This window comes from Balaenoptera physalus, assembly GCF_965194825.1.
Source record: "Balaenoptera physalus genome assembly, chromosome: 8".
NCBI lineage: Eukaryota > Metazoa > Chordata > Mammalia > Artiodactyla > Balaenopteridae > Balaenoptera > Balaenoptera physalus.
Genome location: NC_138887.1, coordinates 119,176,808 through 119,192,012, shown reverse-complemented (window position 1 = coordinate 119,192,012; position 15,205 = coordinate 119,176,808). Strand labels below are relative to the sequence as shown.

Genomic DNA, 15,205 nt, shown 5'->3' with positions numbered 1-15,205 from the left:
AGACAAAGCCTTTCGTTCTCCTTTTAATCGAACGTGGTCCTTTCTTACTGGAATCCTTGTTTAGCGATTTTTCCTAAGGAAGTTCTGCTTTGTCTTATTTTATTTTTAAATCAGGAGAATATTTCCATTTCTGTTAAGAGCTGAATTGATTTTTTAAAAAGAGGAATTCTAAATATGAAACTCCAACACCTACCTTCTTAGACTCTTTCAGAGCTTAATCACAGTAAGTTTGGGCTCTTTTTTTTTTTTTTTTTTTTTTTTGGGTTGCACCAGGCCTTAGTTGCGATATGCCGGCTCCTTAGTTGTGGCATGTGAACTCTTAGTGTGGCATGCATGTGGGATCTAGTTCCCCGATCAGGGATCGAACCCGGGCCCCCTGCCTTGGGAGCGCGGAGTCTTATCCACTGTGCCACCAGGGAATTTCCTGGGCTACCATTTTTCACACAGGTATAATCCACTGGTATCCTGGAGGACCCAAGTGGAGGTGGGTTTTGTGACTTGTTTTGGAAAACTAGGTTCATCTACAGGCTCAATGGTGGCCTGGCCTCTCTCCTTTTCTCTGGACCTGCCAACACTCAAGGCCAACTCAAGCTCTCCTTTCCAAGCAGGGCCACGCGGTTGCCTCTCCCTCCATTTGTGCAGATGACCCTTGTCCATTCTGGCCACTGGGCATTGATCACATATCGCTATTTTATGTAGTTAGTATTAGTAGAACAGTTTATCTTTGTCTTTCCAAGTCGTTTTCAAATTCCTTGAGGGCATGACACATTTCCTTTGTTTGCTCATGCATCCTGGCTACAAAGATTTGATCACTGGATCTCCATCACTCCCAGCAGAAAGAAAAGTCATGGCAAATGGCCATTAGACATTCAGACTTCTGGAAGGAGATGAAATCCTAATACAAGCAGGTCTCGTCTGGGTTTAGAGGGGAAACTGGGGCCGGAGACAAGGAGTCACTTTCTCAAGGTCACAAAGCTAATAAGTGGCGGATTTCCGTAACTTCCCTTTAGTCTAGTGAAGATATCAGCAAAAGAAATTGAAAGTTTTTTCCCATATCTTTTTTTTTTTAAGTTTTATTTTTAGTTGCAAAACACATACATACTAGAAGGTTTTTGTTTTATTAGATCAGGGGTTTGGCTTAGGAGTCAGGGAGGTTAGAATTCTAGTCCTGGCTCGGCCACTAGTTACAGGACTTTGGGCAAGTCACACCCCCTTCCTGAGCCTCAGTTTCCCCATCTGTCATGGAAGGGGGTTGGATTTGATCCCCTCTAAGATCTCTTTGGGTTCTGTCATTCTGCAATTCTTAGCAAGTCCAGGGCTCAAGATGCTCCCGTTGAATTCCAGGGGACCCCATGTCCCCTCCTTAAAGGTGGTCTTGCGTCTTTCAACTCAAGGAGCCACGAGCTGAAATAGATTCAGCGATTTCCAGCTCAGGGACCTGTGGCTTCTCCAGCAAGAAGCAGCCGGAGCCTGCTGACCCCGGGGAGCCCTGGAACACATGAATCAAAATAGTTGTGTGATGTCATGTCATGATGGGAATGTGCTCTGGCCAATTGGTGCCAAGAATTGTCTGGACAGGGTAGTTTCCTTTTACAGTCTTTTTAAAGAGACATCTGCAGACCTGCACATGACTGGCAGGCCTGCCCTCCTTTTGCCTATTTCGTCTTCCCTCCCTTTTTAATTTTAAGGAGGAAAAAGCCCTGAGCATCTGAGTGCGTGGCAGACCTTAACGACATAAACAGACCCACGGCGAGGCCCTGTGTGTGCTTCCAGGAGCTTCTTGCCTACTTAAGGGCAGCGGCCGCTCTGGCTGCGGAGCTGGAGGTGCAGAGGTGAAGACAGCTGAGTGTCCCTCGGGGAGGAAGCCCTGCGGTGGGACCGCCTGGCCTGTCCCACGGCTGCTGGCTCCGAGGGTGGCCCCTCCTGCGTTTGCTGGCCTCCCGGGCTGGGGCTTGAGTGCACGCGGCATCTCTGAGCTCTCGGGGCCCACACCTGCCGGCTGATGCAGTGCCTCTCCTGGCCCCTGGCCACCTGAGGCTGACGCTGCTCCTGCGAGGCCTGGCATGCTCACCTGTCCCCGCTCCTGTGGCCACAGCTCCTCATGAAGCGGTTCGGCAGCCTCAGGGGGAACAAGAAACACAAGGACCCAAACCGAAGCACCGCGCGGCGGCAGTCGGAGCCCCATGGCCTTTTTGGTAGGACACTGCCCTTTGCCCAGTTCTCTGCTGGTCCCCAAGGCCTGTGTGTGTGTGTGTGTGTGTGTGTGTGTGTGTGTGTGTGTGTGTGTGTGTGTGTGTGTGCGCACAGCCTCCTAAGTGACAGCTGCGTGAGGGTGTAATTGTTAGGCAGTAGTCAGAGGGACAGATTGATAAGTGTGTCCTTGTGGACGGTCCTGCCGCTCTCATGAACTGCCCAACAGTGCTTTTCCGGAGGCTGTTTTCTCTCACTTGCCCTGATGAGGTTAGTGATCAATTGCACTGTCATTCATTTAGGCAAAACCAGAGGCCTGGGGAAAAGTAAGAATGGATTGGAACTGTTATTTGCAGCTGTTAAGAATGAAATGTGCGTGTATAGAGAAAACTAGTGCTGGGGGTCAGGGAGAAGGAGTTCCTCCGCCTCCTCTTGCTCCATAGCTGTGTAATCAGGCAGGTCAAGGGTTAACTGGGGGGGAAGACCGCCTGCCTGATTTGCGTCCCCTGAGAGAGAAGCCTGCTCTGTGGTCTCCCTGGCTTCTGGGACCTTCTACAGCTTCTCCCAGTACAGGGGGTTGGGAACAGTGTGGCTGGAACATGGGGTGAAGCACCTGCAATTCAGTATTTCCAGCGACCTGTGGGTTTGCGGGGGGTGGTGCCTTTCCCCGGCTGGAGTCAGGCAGGGAGATTCCAAAGCATTTGGAGCTTCCGGGGACCTGGCTGGGGCCTGCCCACCCAAAGTGAGGTGGTAGACTTCATTTTATTAAGAATCGGAGTTCACCTGCCCTGGACGCTACTGCTTGTATGACATGGGATATTCCTAAACACTCAGTTGTAAGATGGAATAACAGGGCCCTGCTCACACAGCCCGGTGGTAGCAAAGACGGGGAAAGCTGACGGGTGCAGTAGATTGTGTCCCTCGAGTAGAATGCGACATGGTACCTGGCAAAAAAAATACTCGTTATGTGTAGTAGGGAAATGGCTTTGGCAAAACACCCGGGCAGTATGTGAAAACTAGAATACAGGCATACCTCACTTCATTGCGTTTTTTACAAATTGAAGGTTTGTGGCAACAACCCTGTGTTGTCAGATGATGATTAGCATTTTTTTTAGCAATAAAGTATTTTCAATTAAGGGATGTACATTGTTTTATAGACATAATGCTATTTTATTGCACACTTAGTAGGCTGCATTATACTGGAAACGTTACTCTTCTATGCACTGAGAAACTGAAAAAATTCGTGTGGTTCCCTTTTTTGCGATACTCGCTTCATTGCAGTGGGTTGGAAACCGAACGTGCACTATCTCCAAGGTAATGCCTGTAGTAAGAAAAGAAAAAGGTAAGTATAAAACTTGCCGACTACTTCTGGAATTACTTCTGGAAGCCTCTGGTGGGCCTAGTGTGATGCTGAGGACCCCGGAGAAGACAAGCCAAGGAGACAGCAGCTCTGGGATTCAGGGGGTTTTCTTGTGAAGGAACTAGAGAGTAGCGTCTAATCGCATCGCGTGCAAAGGTGAATTTCTGGAGGAACACGATGCCTGGCCTGACTGGGTGGGGGATGACAGGCTCCCTGGACTTAATTAGATGTGGTTTTAAAAGAAGACTCTTCTTTTAAATAATAAAGTAATAAACATCCATTTACTACAGAATTAAATCCAAACCTGTTATTTAACTAAAAGTCTGTTTCTGCTAATGGGCACAGGTGGTCCCATCGTTAAAAGCCTAGTATTTGCCAGTGGTTTCTCCCCTTGTGTTTAAAAGCTGACTGTCATCCTGTCTCCTCTGCTTCTGAAATCAAAAAAAATATTTGCACGTCGACCAGGTTTCACAAGTGCTGGCATGCAAATGCCCAGCTCTGACCGCAGGGTCAGAAAAATCAGAGCTGCTTCCAGAACCTTCCTCAGGGATTTGGGAAGCAGCCCAAGGATCCTGATTTTCCTTTTGTGGGAATCCCAGTGGGAGAGCAGTCAAGAAGAGCAGGGGCAGATGGCAGGTGCTGGCTCCTCAGTCAGTGCTGGCCAAGGATACGCCGAGTGACAAAGAACTGAGACTGTGGACCAAGCACCCTCCCAATCCCTGCCTGCCACCTACGCCTTCTCCACCGGCAAGACCCGTACAGCCATCCCTCTCTAAAACCATCCCCATTGCCTATTCGGTGACCTCCAGGCTTCTCAGGGACAGGGACCACGTCCCCAAAGCAGTGTTCGATCCGTCCTTCTGACCCCGTCACCTCCAAGCATCACAGGCTCTCACTACAGAATCGCTGGCTATGGAGTGGATTGAAACGGTGTCACTCCAAGGTTATTCCTGGTTCTCCAGCAGCGTTGTTTGAGTTTTTTTGTTTTTTTTTTTTTTCTAATTCCCTTCCAGTATCTCCCTCTCCTTCCTGCAGTTATTCCTGTAGCCAAAAGTATTTCAGAGACGGCCTCTTCTTCCCCCTAAGAAAGCTTCCATGAGGGTTGTAAAGATGTCTGTCTTTTACTCATCCTCCAGCTTCCCCAAAACAAGCGAACGTAGGTCGTCGGCATGATTCCACGTGCTCTTTGGCCGCTTCTGTGGCCCCGTCAGTCTTTTCCGGGAACCGCTCCCTGTATCCTCTGCTCCAGTTCAAGGTGGAGCCATTCCTCGCGCACACACATCTTCTTTGTTACACGAACGTGCGCACACACACACGCAGCTGTCCCTGTAGCCACTTGAGCAGCCAGACCCACCACGAGAGGGAATCAAGGCCTGGCAGATTGGCAATTACTAAGTCCACTTACGTTTACTTGCGGCTGGCATTTTTGTTTGGAAGTAGCGGCTCTGGTTGGAATCTTGAACGCTTCAAGCCTTGTGATAAAATACCCTGGAAGGTTCTGATTCACCAAGAGCTTGTCCCTTTCAGCCCCAGAGCTTAGCGCCCGCCCAGCTCCCCCTCCAAAGCTAAGAAAAGCACGCCCCACCGCAGGTGAATGTGCTCCGTGGGATAGACCAGTGACGATCTGGACTTAAGCCTTTACTTTCAGCCTCTTTGGTCAACAGAGATCCAGATTATGTGGACAAAGAGCACGTGGCAATAGTAATAAAAATGTAAAAGGAAGATTAGGAAAGGATTTTGCTAATCAGATAACAGAACTGACTGTAGCAGCTTTTCTACCCTTTGTAGTTAGAGGCGAGTAATTAAACAAAAGCTACCTGCAGTCTTAAGAGATCCCTTCTGAGGGCCGGCACTGGAGCCGGGAAGCCAGCAGGTGTGTCAGGACGGCGGCACTCTCTCCCCGAGCTGCCGGGGTCCAGGTGACACTGGAGACCAGAGCCTCTGGCGGATCTTGCTTTGCATGGAGCCGCCTCCTCCCGTTATCCATCCTCGGGATGAATGCACAACCACTTCTGGAACAAAACCCCAGAGTTCCTCCTTCCCCGGGTCACTCGTCACCCCAGCACTGCCTGTCCCAGTCTGTTGTCCCCTGTTAATGCCAGCGGAGCCCTCGGCTGGCTGTGCCACCGGGGCAAGCGTGGATCGTTCTTTGCCTCAGGCAGCGGGCAAGGCTGTTGTCCATCCTGCCTCCCGCACTGTGTCCCCCCCCCCCCCCGGGGTCCTCTGCTCCCTGCCCGGCCCCTCATGGTCTTCGTGCTGCTTCTGGGTGCCCGCCTGCCTGCCTGGCTCCTGGTGTCCAGATCGGGGTGGACTTGAGAGATCCCAGTATTCATTCAGTCACTCATTCGAATGTATGTATTTAGTTTTCTATGATGGAAAATTTCCAGCATAGGGAGAAATAGGGAGAATGGAGTAATGGTACCCATCTTCAGACTCAGCAGTGAGAAACACTCTGCCAGTCCCACCGGTGTCTGAGCTGCTCTGTGCCAGCACTGGGGGCACAGACACCAGTCCGCCCTCCCAGGGCAAACCACTGAGGTGGTTTCTTAAATTGTGGTAAAATAGACAGAACGTAAGATTCACCACCTTATTTTTAAGTGTACAGTTCACTGGCGTGAAGTACGTTCACACTGCAGGGCAGCCATCACCACCTGCATCTCCAGAACTGTCCAGCATCCCCAGCCGAACCTCTGCACCCGTTGAACAACAACTGTCCGTTCTGCCTGCCCCCCCACCAACTTCCTGCCTCTGTGAACTGACTGCTCCAGGTTCCTCGTCCGAGTGGAATCACCCGGTATTCCTCCTCTGTGTCTGGCTTGCTCGACAGCCAAGCGGGTTTTCACTTGCGACGCCAGGCAGTGGTGAGCCCAGTGAGAAAGAGGCAGGACGAGGGGTTGGCCGGCTGGGCGGAGGGCTTGAGTGACAGGAGGGGTGGGCCGTGCAGACCCCTGTGGTAGGTCCTTCCGGACAGATGGGAGGCTCAGGGCCTGCGGAGGGAGACCCCTGGGGTGGTCCAGGAGCACCAAGGGGCCAGTGTGGCTGGAGAGCCGGAAGCAGAGCAAAGCACTCAGCGGGAGGGCAGGCACAGAGGCTGGTTTCCTCACCGTCCTGTGGGCACAGGGCGTGAGAGGAAGCCCCTGGGGGTCCTGAGAAGAGCACTGCTGGGCTCTGGGGGCCGGAGACTTGCCCAGGGCCACAGCATCGTGAGGGCAGCGCTGGGCCTGGAACCCGTGCCCCACCCCCTCCACAGGCCCGGTGCCCACCCAGAGCCGCCAACCCCGGCTCCCATTCCCTCTGTGCCCACACAGAAGACTCTGGAGAGGCAGCACCTCGTTTGCAAGGAGTGGGGATTTCAGGCTCCGTAGCGTCAGAGGCAGAAGCGTTTGGGATCAGAGCAGAGCATTCACCGGTGCTCCTCGGGGGAGCCCACAATTCAGGAGCCGTCATCCGGGCTAGGAGTCAAATGAGGCCTGGCTCACCACCTCCCGTCCACCCATCCTAAGCCGAGCTGGAGGAGCTCACCATTCCTCTGCCCTGGTCTCCTCTATGTGGCCGCCACCAAACGCTGCGTGGCGGGTCCTGGACCAGCCCCCGTAGAGGACAGGTGGAAGGGGGGGCCCAGGCAAGGGCTTCCCAGGAAAGCCTCAGTTAAGCACTTCCGGATTCATCCTCTCCCAGAGGACGCCCTGGATCACCAGCGAGTCAGTCAGTCACCACCCGGCAGGCAGGCAGCTGGGCTGTCGCTCTCGGTGTCCCTTCTTCCCTGTCCTGCCCCCAGCGGGACAGACTAGGACCGTTCTCGCCACAAGGTGGCCCAGTGGTGGTGGAAACGGTGAGTGAAGGAAGTGCTCGCGGGCTGCCAGCAGGAAGCGTGGTTTGGGGAGCTGCTTTCCCTGGGGGGATCCCAGTTCTGGACAGAGAGCCTTGACCCCGGACACGGCGTGTCTGTGATTCCAGGACTGAGGATGTCTGAACGTGTCTGAAGACGGTAGGAGACGATCGCAGAGCCTGGTGGAATGATAGAGAAACAAGGGAGAAAGAAGATTGGTGAGAGGGGGTGGACCTCGCATAGTGACCCTGGAAAGTAATGGAGACGCCTCGGGGCCGGAAAGCCTGGCTGGGGTCGTCACCGCCACTCGTCACCCAGACCCTCCCGGCGGGACCTGGACCAGGGTGAGCCTAAGGGCCCAGGGACCTCGGCACCCAAGAAGGCATCAGCTGGGGCTTCCAGCATCCAGACCAGATTGAGAACCTGGGGCATTTAAGGAGAAGGTGCATTCTGTCCTCAGGTCATAATTTGTCTTTAATGATTGAGAAGGAAAATGTGCACGGTCCAAATCCTCTGGAGAACCCGAGCGCCAAGATGCTTCTGGTACTGCTACGGCCCGTGGCCCTGGCACTGCTGACCTCTGCAGGTGACTCCTGATCATGGCGGTGGTCCAGGGTGTAACCCCCAGGAGGGAGCGTGTCCCCTCCCGGGGAGGCCCCCGTCAGACCTGTGCATGGCCTGTGGAGTCCAGGTTGATTGGCACCCCGGAGCCATGTGCTGCAGTTCAGCAGCTCAGGTGTCTGAGGAGCAAGATGAAGGGCTGTCTGTGCCCGACGGGTCTCCTTCAGGTCCTCCATCCCATCTCCAGGCCTCAGAAAATGCCTGTGAGTGACCGCACACCAGCCCGTGGGGGCCGCCTTCACCCCACTGGTCATCAGCACTATTCCACGAACCAACTACGTGCCCGCTCTTAGTGTGGCCAATGGACGCCTGAGGAGTGGGTTCTGAAAACACACGTGGCCGGGGATGCTTTAAGCCACTTTTACATGGAGTCTGGGGGTTGCCTAATTGTGGCTTAATTTCTGGATAAATAAAGTGATGGGAAGGTGTGGCCAGGCCAACATAAGAGCCCGTTGGGGATACGGCATCACCTGTGGGCCCTCGGGAGGCGCACAGGTCGCTCCACATCAGGGTTTCCTTGGAGCAGAGCTCCCCTCACCGTCCTGACTCCCTGGGTCTGGCCCCTCAGCCCTGTCCTGTCTGTCTTCTCTCCCTGGCTCTGCACCCGCCTCGGCCTCAGACGTGAACGTCACGATTCCCACCTGCTGCTCCGTCTCCATGGCTCTCTCTGTTGACGTATTCACTGAACACAGCTCTTAAGCCCCTACCTTGGGGTGTGGGTCTAGCTGCAGGGGACGGTGGTGAGCTGTATAGATGCCGAGCAAATGCGCATAAATAGTAATTAACGTATGATGAAATATTAAAGAGGAAATCGAGATGTTGTCAGAAGGATGGATGTCGTTGTGCAGGAAGGCTGCTCCGGACAAGAACAGGCTCTAGAGGGTGAGATCGGCAGCCAGCGGGCAGGGACGGGGAGGAGAGGGGAGCAGAAGGGGTCCAGACGGGAGAAGCCGTGTGCAAAGGTCCGGGGCAGGCCGGGCCTGGCACGTGGAGGGGCGTAAAGGGGTTCCCAGAGCCCAGGGGGATTCAGGGATGTCTCCGGCACCTGGAAGGTCATCCTCAGTGGGTACCACGCAGCTCAGCATCCCTCACAGACATTCGGGGATGGTGATGGCCATCGCTCCCCAGCTGACCGCCCCTGCTCCTGACTTCCCTGCTGAGATCAGTGTGGCCGTCACCGGAGGCAGGTCCACATTTGCGGGATCTGCCTGATTAGTGGCCGGTTTGTCGGCAGCACAGGGAAGGGAACAGTTCCACCCTAGAAGAGCAGATTTTCTCCCAAACAACGCACGATGGAACTCTTCTGGAGGTTCTGCCGTGCAGCTCTGGCAGCCCCTAATCCACCTCTGCTTCCTGGGAGTGCCAAGCACCCAGCTAACAGCGGCCCTTGAGGAGTTTGCCCTCGTTCCAGGCTTCTCTGGGTCACGTGGCTGAGAAGGGCCCTTCTGGGTCCACGGTTGTCTTCAGAAGATAAAGCGAATCACACCAACTGTACTTTTCCTGCCACCTCCTCCTCTAGGTCCACTGCCCTGGAGATGTTCTCTACAGAATCTTTCCTGGGCTCTCCAAGACCTGCCTCAGTCTCACTTATGTTTGAATAAAACAGTAACTCAACACAGAGCTTAATTAATCTGGCTGGGCTGTCTTATTAAACTCCTCAGGCGTGGAGACTGTCTCGTTCTTCTCTCTGCTTGTGACAGATCTCTCTCTCTCTCTTTTTTTTTTTTTTTTTTTAATTTATTTACTTATTTGGCCGGGTCTTAGTTGCAGCACACAGGATCTTCGTTATGGCACGTGGGATCTTTAGTTGCGGCACACGAACTCTTAGTTGCGGCACATGAGATCTACTTCCCTGACCAGGGATCGAATCCAGGCCCTCTGCGTTGGGAGCCTGGAGTCTTAGCCACTGGACCACCAGGGAAGTTCCGTGACAGATCTCTTGTTACTCTTGTTCCTTTTCCCCATGTCCCTCGATAACAGGACCCCAGTTTCGTTTTGTGCCAATGCACATGGCTTAATACGGCATGTGACAAAGTTCTTCAGTGAGCTCTATGTGGGAGTGTTGTTTACACTTGTGGGGCAGACTCTTAAAAGGGGGAGAAGTGAATCCCCTTTCATTCCTTTTACCTTTCCCCTGCCTTGAACGTAGATGCGATGGTTGGAGCCCTAGCAGCCATCTTGGATCACAAGGTGACCGCTGAGGATGGAAGACACAGAATGAGTTTAGTGGAGAATAAAGACAGGAGCCTGGGTTAACATTGTGAAGCTGCCATAGTAGCTCTGGACTGCCTGTCTTTCAGACATCTTTTGTGTGATAGAAGAATAAACCTCTTTCTTGCTTAAGCCACTGTTATTTTCGATTTTTCTGTTAAATAAGGACAAACTTAACCCCAACTGATATAGCCTAACATGGAGCTTGATGCATACCAGGCACTCGGTAGTTACTCGAGGACTGAGCAAGTGATCTGTGAGCTTCTCCCGTGTGTAGGTGTGGCTCCTTCAGACCAAAGATACCGAGGCACAGGCGGGTGAGGGCTGCCCAGACCGAGATGAGGGCCCTGTTTCTGAGGTCATCCCACTGACCTTTGTCCAGCTCCATATTCCCTAGAGCTGTGTGCTCACTATACTGCAAGCGGACGCTCTTTAAGGAAACTCTGATATTCTAAATTTAGACTAAAAAAAATTAGGCCTGTGGATGCCTTATACAAATAGGTCATTTCTTCAATTTGCCCTGTCCTTGTCTGTGGATTTTAAAATATGACTTAGTTTGAGACGATCCCACTGCAGAGAGAGGTAGACGTGTTATTTCGGCTGAAGGTGCAAAGGCGAACTTCACACCCATCTTTTGGGCCACTGTGTCGAGCTTGGGAGTAGACTGTGAAATCTGGACTCTGTACCAACAGGGCTTTTAAAAAAAATTATTACAGTTAATCATAGACTTTTTTTCTTCCAGTTTTATTGAGGTACAGTTGACGTACAGCACATTATAAGTTCAAGGTGGACAGCATAATGATTTGACTCCCATACGTCATGAAATTACCACAGTAAGTTTAATGACCATCCCTCATCTCATATAGATACAAAATAAAAGAAAAAGAAAAATATTTTTCCCTTGTGATTAAAAGCTCTTAGGATTACTCACTTAACACCTTTCATGTATAACATCCAGCAGTGTTAATTATACGTATCAGGGTGTATATCACATCCCTAGCACTTATTTATCTTATAACTGGAAGTTTGTACCTTTCGACCACCTTCATCCAATTCCCCGCTCTCACTCCCCAACCCCACTTCTGGTAACCACAACTCTGATCTCTTTTTCTATGAGCGTGTTTGTTTGTTTGGTTTTGAAGTAGAATTGCCTACAGTACTGTGTTAATTCCTGGTACACAGAATAGTGACTCACTATTTCTGTACATTTTTAAATGATCCCCCTGGGCCACCTGGGCCTTGACGTTCCTTTTTATGAAGTGTCTCTGGTGCACATCTTCGGATAAGCCAGACTCCCACAAGTTAACCCGTCTGATGCGTGTATTTATTACACGTGCGTCAGGCTGGTGCTGAGAATGATGTGAAGACATAGGAGGTGCCTCAGTGGCTTGCGTGTAGGTTTGTGGTGAGGGGCACCTACCTGGAGAGGGGCCCCCAGGACGGCCGCTGGGGCTGAATGCTCTGGGGCTCCCGTGCGAGTTGGGGTGGCGTCTGCTCTGGACCCAGGGGTGAGGCCGGATTGGTGGAGACGTGGGGGGCGGGGCAGTCAAGGAAAAGTCTAGAAAGAGAAGATGGGGCCAGATTTTAGAAGACCTAGAATGCCAGGCTGGAGGCTGAGCCGAGCCCTGGGGCTCCTGGGGGTGTAAGCAGGGAGCATCCTGTTAGGAGGGGGTTCGGGGAGGGAACTGCTGAGCTGGAGGCTTCACCGAGGGGAGCTTGGCCTTCGCGAGCAGAGCCCTCCAGGGCCTCAGCCGCAGCCTCCCCCAGCCTCCCCTGGGCTGCAGGCGTGTCGAGCCCCGAGGCAGCCCCCCACTCGCCTGTGGGCAGCCCTGTGGCTCTGAGCCTCATGTCTGGCGGGCAGGTGTCTCCCGGTGCCGGCCAGGTGCGGGCCCGGGTCGCTGGCCTGGAGAACCAGACCTGAGAGGCGTCTGGGGGAGAGAGCAGGGCCAAGCGCGGAGGGGCCGGGCCCTGGCCTGGGTGCCTGGGACATCACGGTGAGCTATCAGTGATGATGTCCCTTGCGTGGCTTCCTCACATTTCACGTTCAGTAGTTCTATTAGGGCAGGTAGGGTAAAAGGTGGAGGTGAGGAGCTGAGACCCAGAGAGGCCAGGAGACGTGGCAGTCACACGTGGCAACCTGCCCAAAAAGAGGTGGGCGTCTAGCATCTCAGCCACCTCCAAGCAGCTCGGGCCCTCCTGCTGCTGAAGGTGCGTGGGGTGGACCACTACGCACCCCTCCTCTCCTGCAGTGCCATCAGAGTATCTCCTTCTCTGCCGCGTTCTTCTCTGTCCCCACCCGCTGCTGCCCCCGCTGGCCATGACTCAGGGAGGCTGAGTCAGAAGTCCCCTCTGTCCTCCCTGCTTCTCATTCCTGGGTGACACAGCTGGTCACAGAATAGTGAGAGCTGATTGAAAGGGACAACAGACGTGGCCCAGCCTAGAGGTGGCCTCTGAGCAGCTCTGGCCATGACCCTGAGGAGGTGCCCAGATGGCGCCACAGAGAGAGAGAGCGCCGTGCCTTCAGGCCGGCACCCGTGGATGAGTCACCCTGGGGTACGCTGAGCCTGGGGGGATTACCCTCCCCTCCGCAGCCCTTCCAGGGTCTCCCTTCTCAGGGGTCTCCCGCTACAGCAGGGTCCAGCCTCCCTTCTCCAGGGTCACCCCCAGCGGGGCCCCGGTGGCAGGGGTGGAGCACTTGGAGCCCGCCCGTCCTGATGCCCACATCCGGGCGCTTCTGCCTCTGAATTCACTGCAGCCTCGCGGGCGGGTCCGCTCCTGCCAGAGGGTCACTGCTCACCACACACAGATCTACCTCGAATTCCTCCAGCACCGAGCGCCTTTGACACCACCTTGTTGATTCTTGACTAACAATGCAGCACTAACCTGTAAAACCTTGTTCATGTAAATGTTGCTACAGCAGAAGCTTACAGAAACATGTACAAATCGTAGGTGGTAAATTTGCACAATTTGAACATACTCGAGTAAAACGTGCGGATTAAGAGACAGAACCTCACCAGCACCCCAGAAGCCTCTCCCAGGTCCCCTCAGTCACTCCCCCCGCAAGATGAGCGTTGTCTGGTTTTGAACTTTGTATGATGGGTCCGTACAAAATTTCTCTCTGTCTGGCTTCTTTCACCTGAACGTCATGAGATACAACCCAGCCCATGCTGTGGCTGAAGTTCGTTCGCTTCACCGCTGGCTCGTTGCTCTGTCCTCTGCATAGACCACGCCTCCTCCATCGCCCACCTGCGGACGGGCACTGGCGGGTCTTCAGTCTGGGGCTCTGACAGTTCCCGGTGCTGCTGTGAACGTTCTTGTAAATCCTCATGCGTTTCTGTTAGACACGCACTAGGTCTGCGGTAGAAGGGCAGGCATATGCGCAGCCTTGGTGGATACGACAGCATTAGCCAATGCGTGTGCCCCGCTTCCCGGGCTAGTCTGTAAGCAGGAGCCGTGGCTTCGTTTCCCTTCCCCGTGCTCCTAACCCAGTGCCTCGAGCTGCACAACCGGCCTCCTCTGCCCATCATTCCAGCTCTGCACAAATGCAGGTGTTTTCCTCACCTGGTAATTGAGATGTAGCATCCCCAGGAGGCCCCCCAGGATCCTCTCTGAAGGGTAGTGCCCAGGGCCCCATGTCCTGATCCGCTTCCCCACTAGCAAGGACTCAGGCTCAGCCTGTTAATTGCACACGGTGAAGACAGGGCAGGTGGGGACCCAGTGGACTGGGGAGGAGTTCTGTTCTCTAAGGCTGCTTTCTTCCTGGGGCTCAGCGTTTGGGGTTTATTTATGACTGGGAACTGTAGCAGGACCTGGTTTGTAATCACCAGCTGTCGCTATAGCAACTCCTCACTTGCACCACTAAAAATAGATCCTCTTCATCCCTGGGAAGAAAAATCAAAGAAAATCAAAGTGGGGGAGGGCCTGTCCGCTCAGCTGCGGGTCCCCAGACAGATTTCAAGGTGCAGCAATGTAGCTCTTGGGGCCTCTTGAACCGCCCACCTAAGAGCAGAAAGGGCCGGGGTGGGTGTCAAGTCCACCCCACTGGCATTCTCCAGGCTCCAGGGACGCTGGCATCTCCCCTGCTCTCACCTCATCTGTCTTCTCCTTTACAGGCTGAACTGCAGAATTTAATCCTTAATTATAAAGTCATTTCACTTGGGCTTTATTCAGTTTCTTAATCTTAAATCTTAATTCTTCTCTGGGATTGTAAATATTTTTCAAGGTCAAGGACTTAATTAGTAGGGTGGTATGAGAACTCGAAATCCTGTCCTATGAGAAAGAGTTGAAAGAACTGGAAATGTTGGCGTGGGCAGGAGTGAACTTGGGACGGGTGGGAACAGTCTTCAGATATTTGAAGGACTGTCTAAGTGAAGAGGGACTTCCTTGTTCTCTCTCATCCCACAGGAACACGGAACTCAACTCCATGGGAGAAGCAATATTTCGCCCCAAGAAAATATGTGCATTTCTTTGTAAAAGCATTTTCTTGCATTTTTAAAATCATGAAAGTAGTAAAAGAACATTTCGAAATGTTTGAAAGCTGGGGAAAGCCCCCATAATGAGAAGCGTGCACAGCACACGAATACCTTTGCATTACTGTACCTGTACCAAGCACAGGCTTTGGAGGTGACTGCTCTGGGAGGGGTACCTGGTGTGGACAGGGCAGGGCCGAAGCCAGCTCCGCTCTGTCACCTAGTGGGGTGGCCATCCTCGTAGGTGGCTGTGAAGACTCAGGGTGACACCCTGAGCTCCCTGCCCCACGCACAGCCCTCAGCAGTGTTAGCTGTTATCGCCAGGGCTGTTCCAGCTGAGGCTGAGTTTTTAAATACAGGATGGGAGATTTACCGAGACTCTCTCTGAGGTCCTGGCTCCGAAATTCTGGCTGGATTAGAACACAGATGTGGGTGAGAATGAGAAATTAGCTTGAAACGTGGAGTGGTCGGGACCAATAGCGCAGGAAGTGCCTCCCTGTGCACCGGCCAAGGGCAGGCAGGGGC

General features: G+C 53.3%; 1 protein-coding gene across 4 annotated transcripts in view; it reads left to right on the top strand.

Moving 5' to 3' along the window:
* The window catches only part of PRKAG2 (protein kinase AMP-activated non-catalytic subunit gamma 2), a 278,947-nt gene that overhangs the window by 114,562 nt on the left and 149,180 nt on the right, over positions 1–15,205 (top strand). Inside the window, exon 1 of one of the 4 annotated variants that reach the window (XM_082473797.1) lies at positions 1,627–2,195. The exons of the other annotated variants lie outside the window; for them this stretch is intronic. Within the exon in view, the coding sequence (XP_082329923.1) occupies positions 2,102–2,195 (94 nt within the window). The 5' untranslated portion in view covers positions 1,627–2,101. Of the gene's footprint in view, positions 1–1,626; positions 2,196–15,205 lie in introns of those variants that run through there. 4 annotated transcript variants of the gene reach the window in all.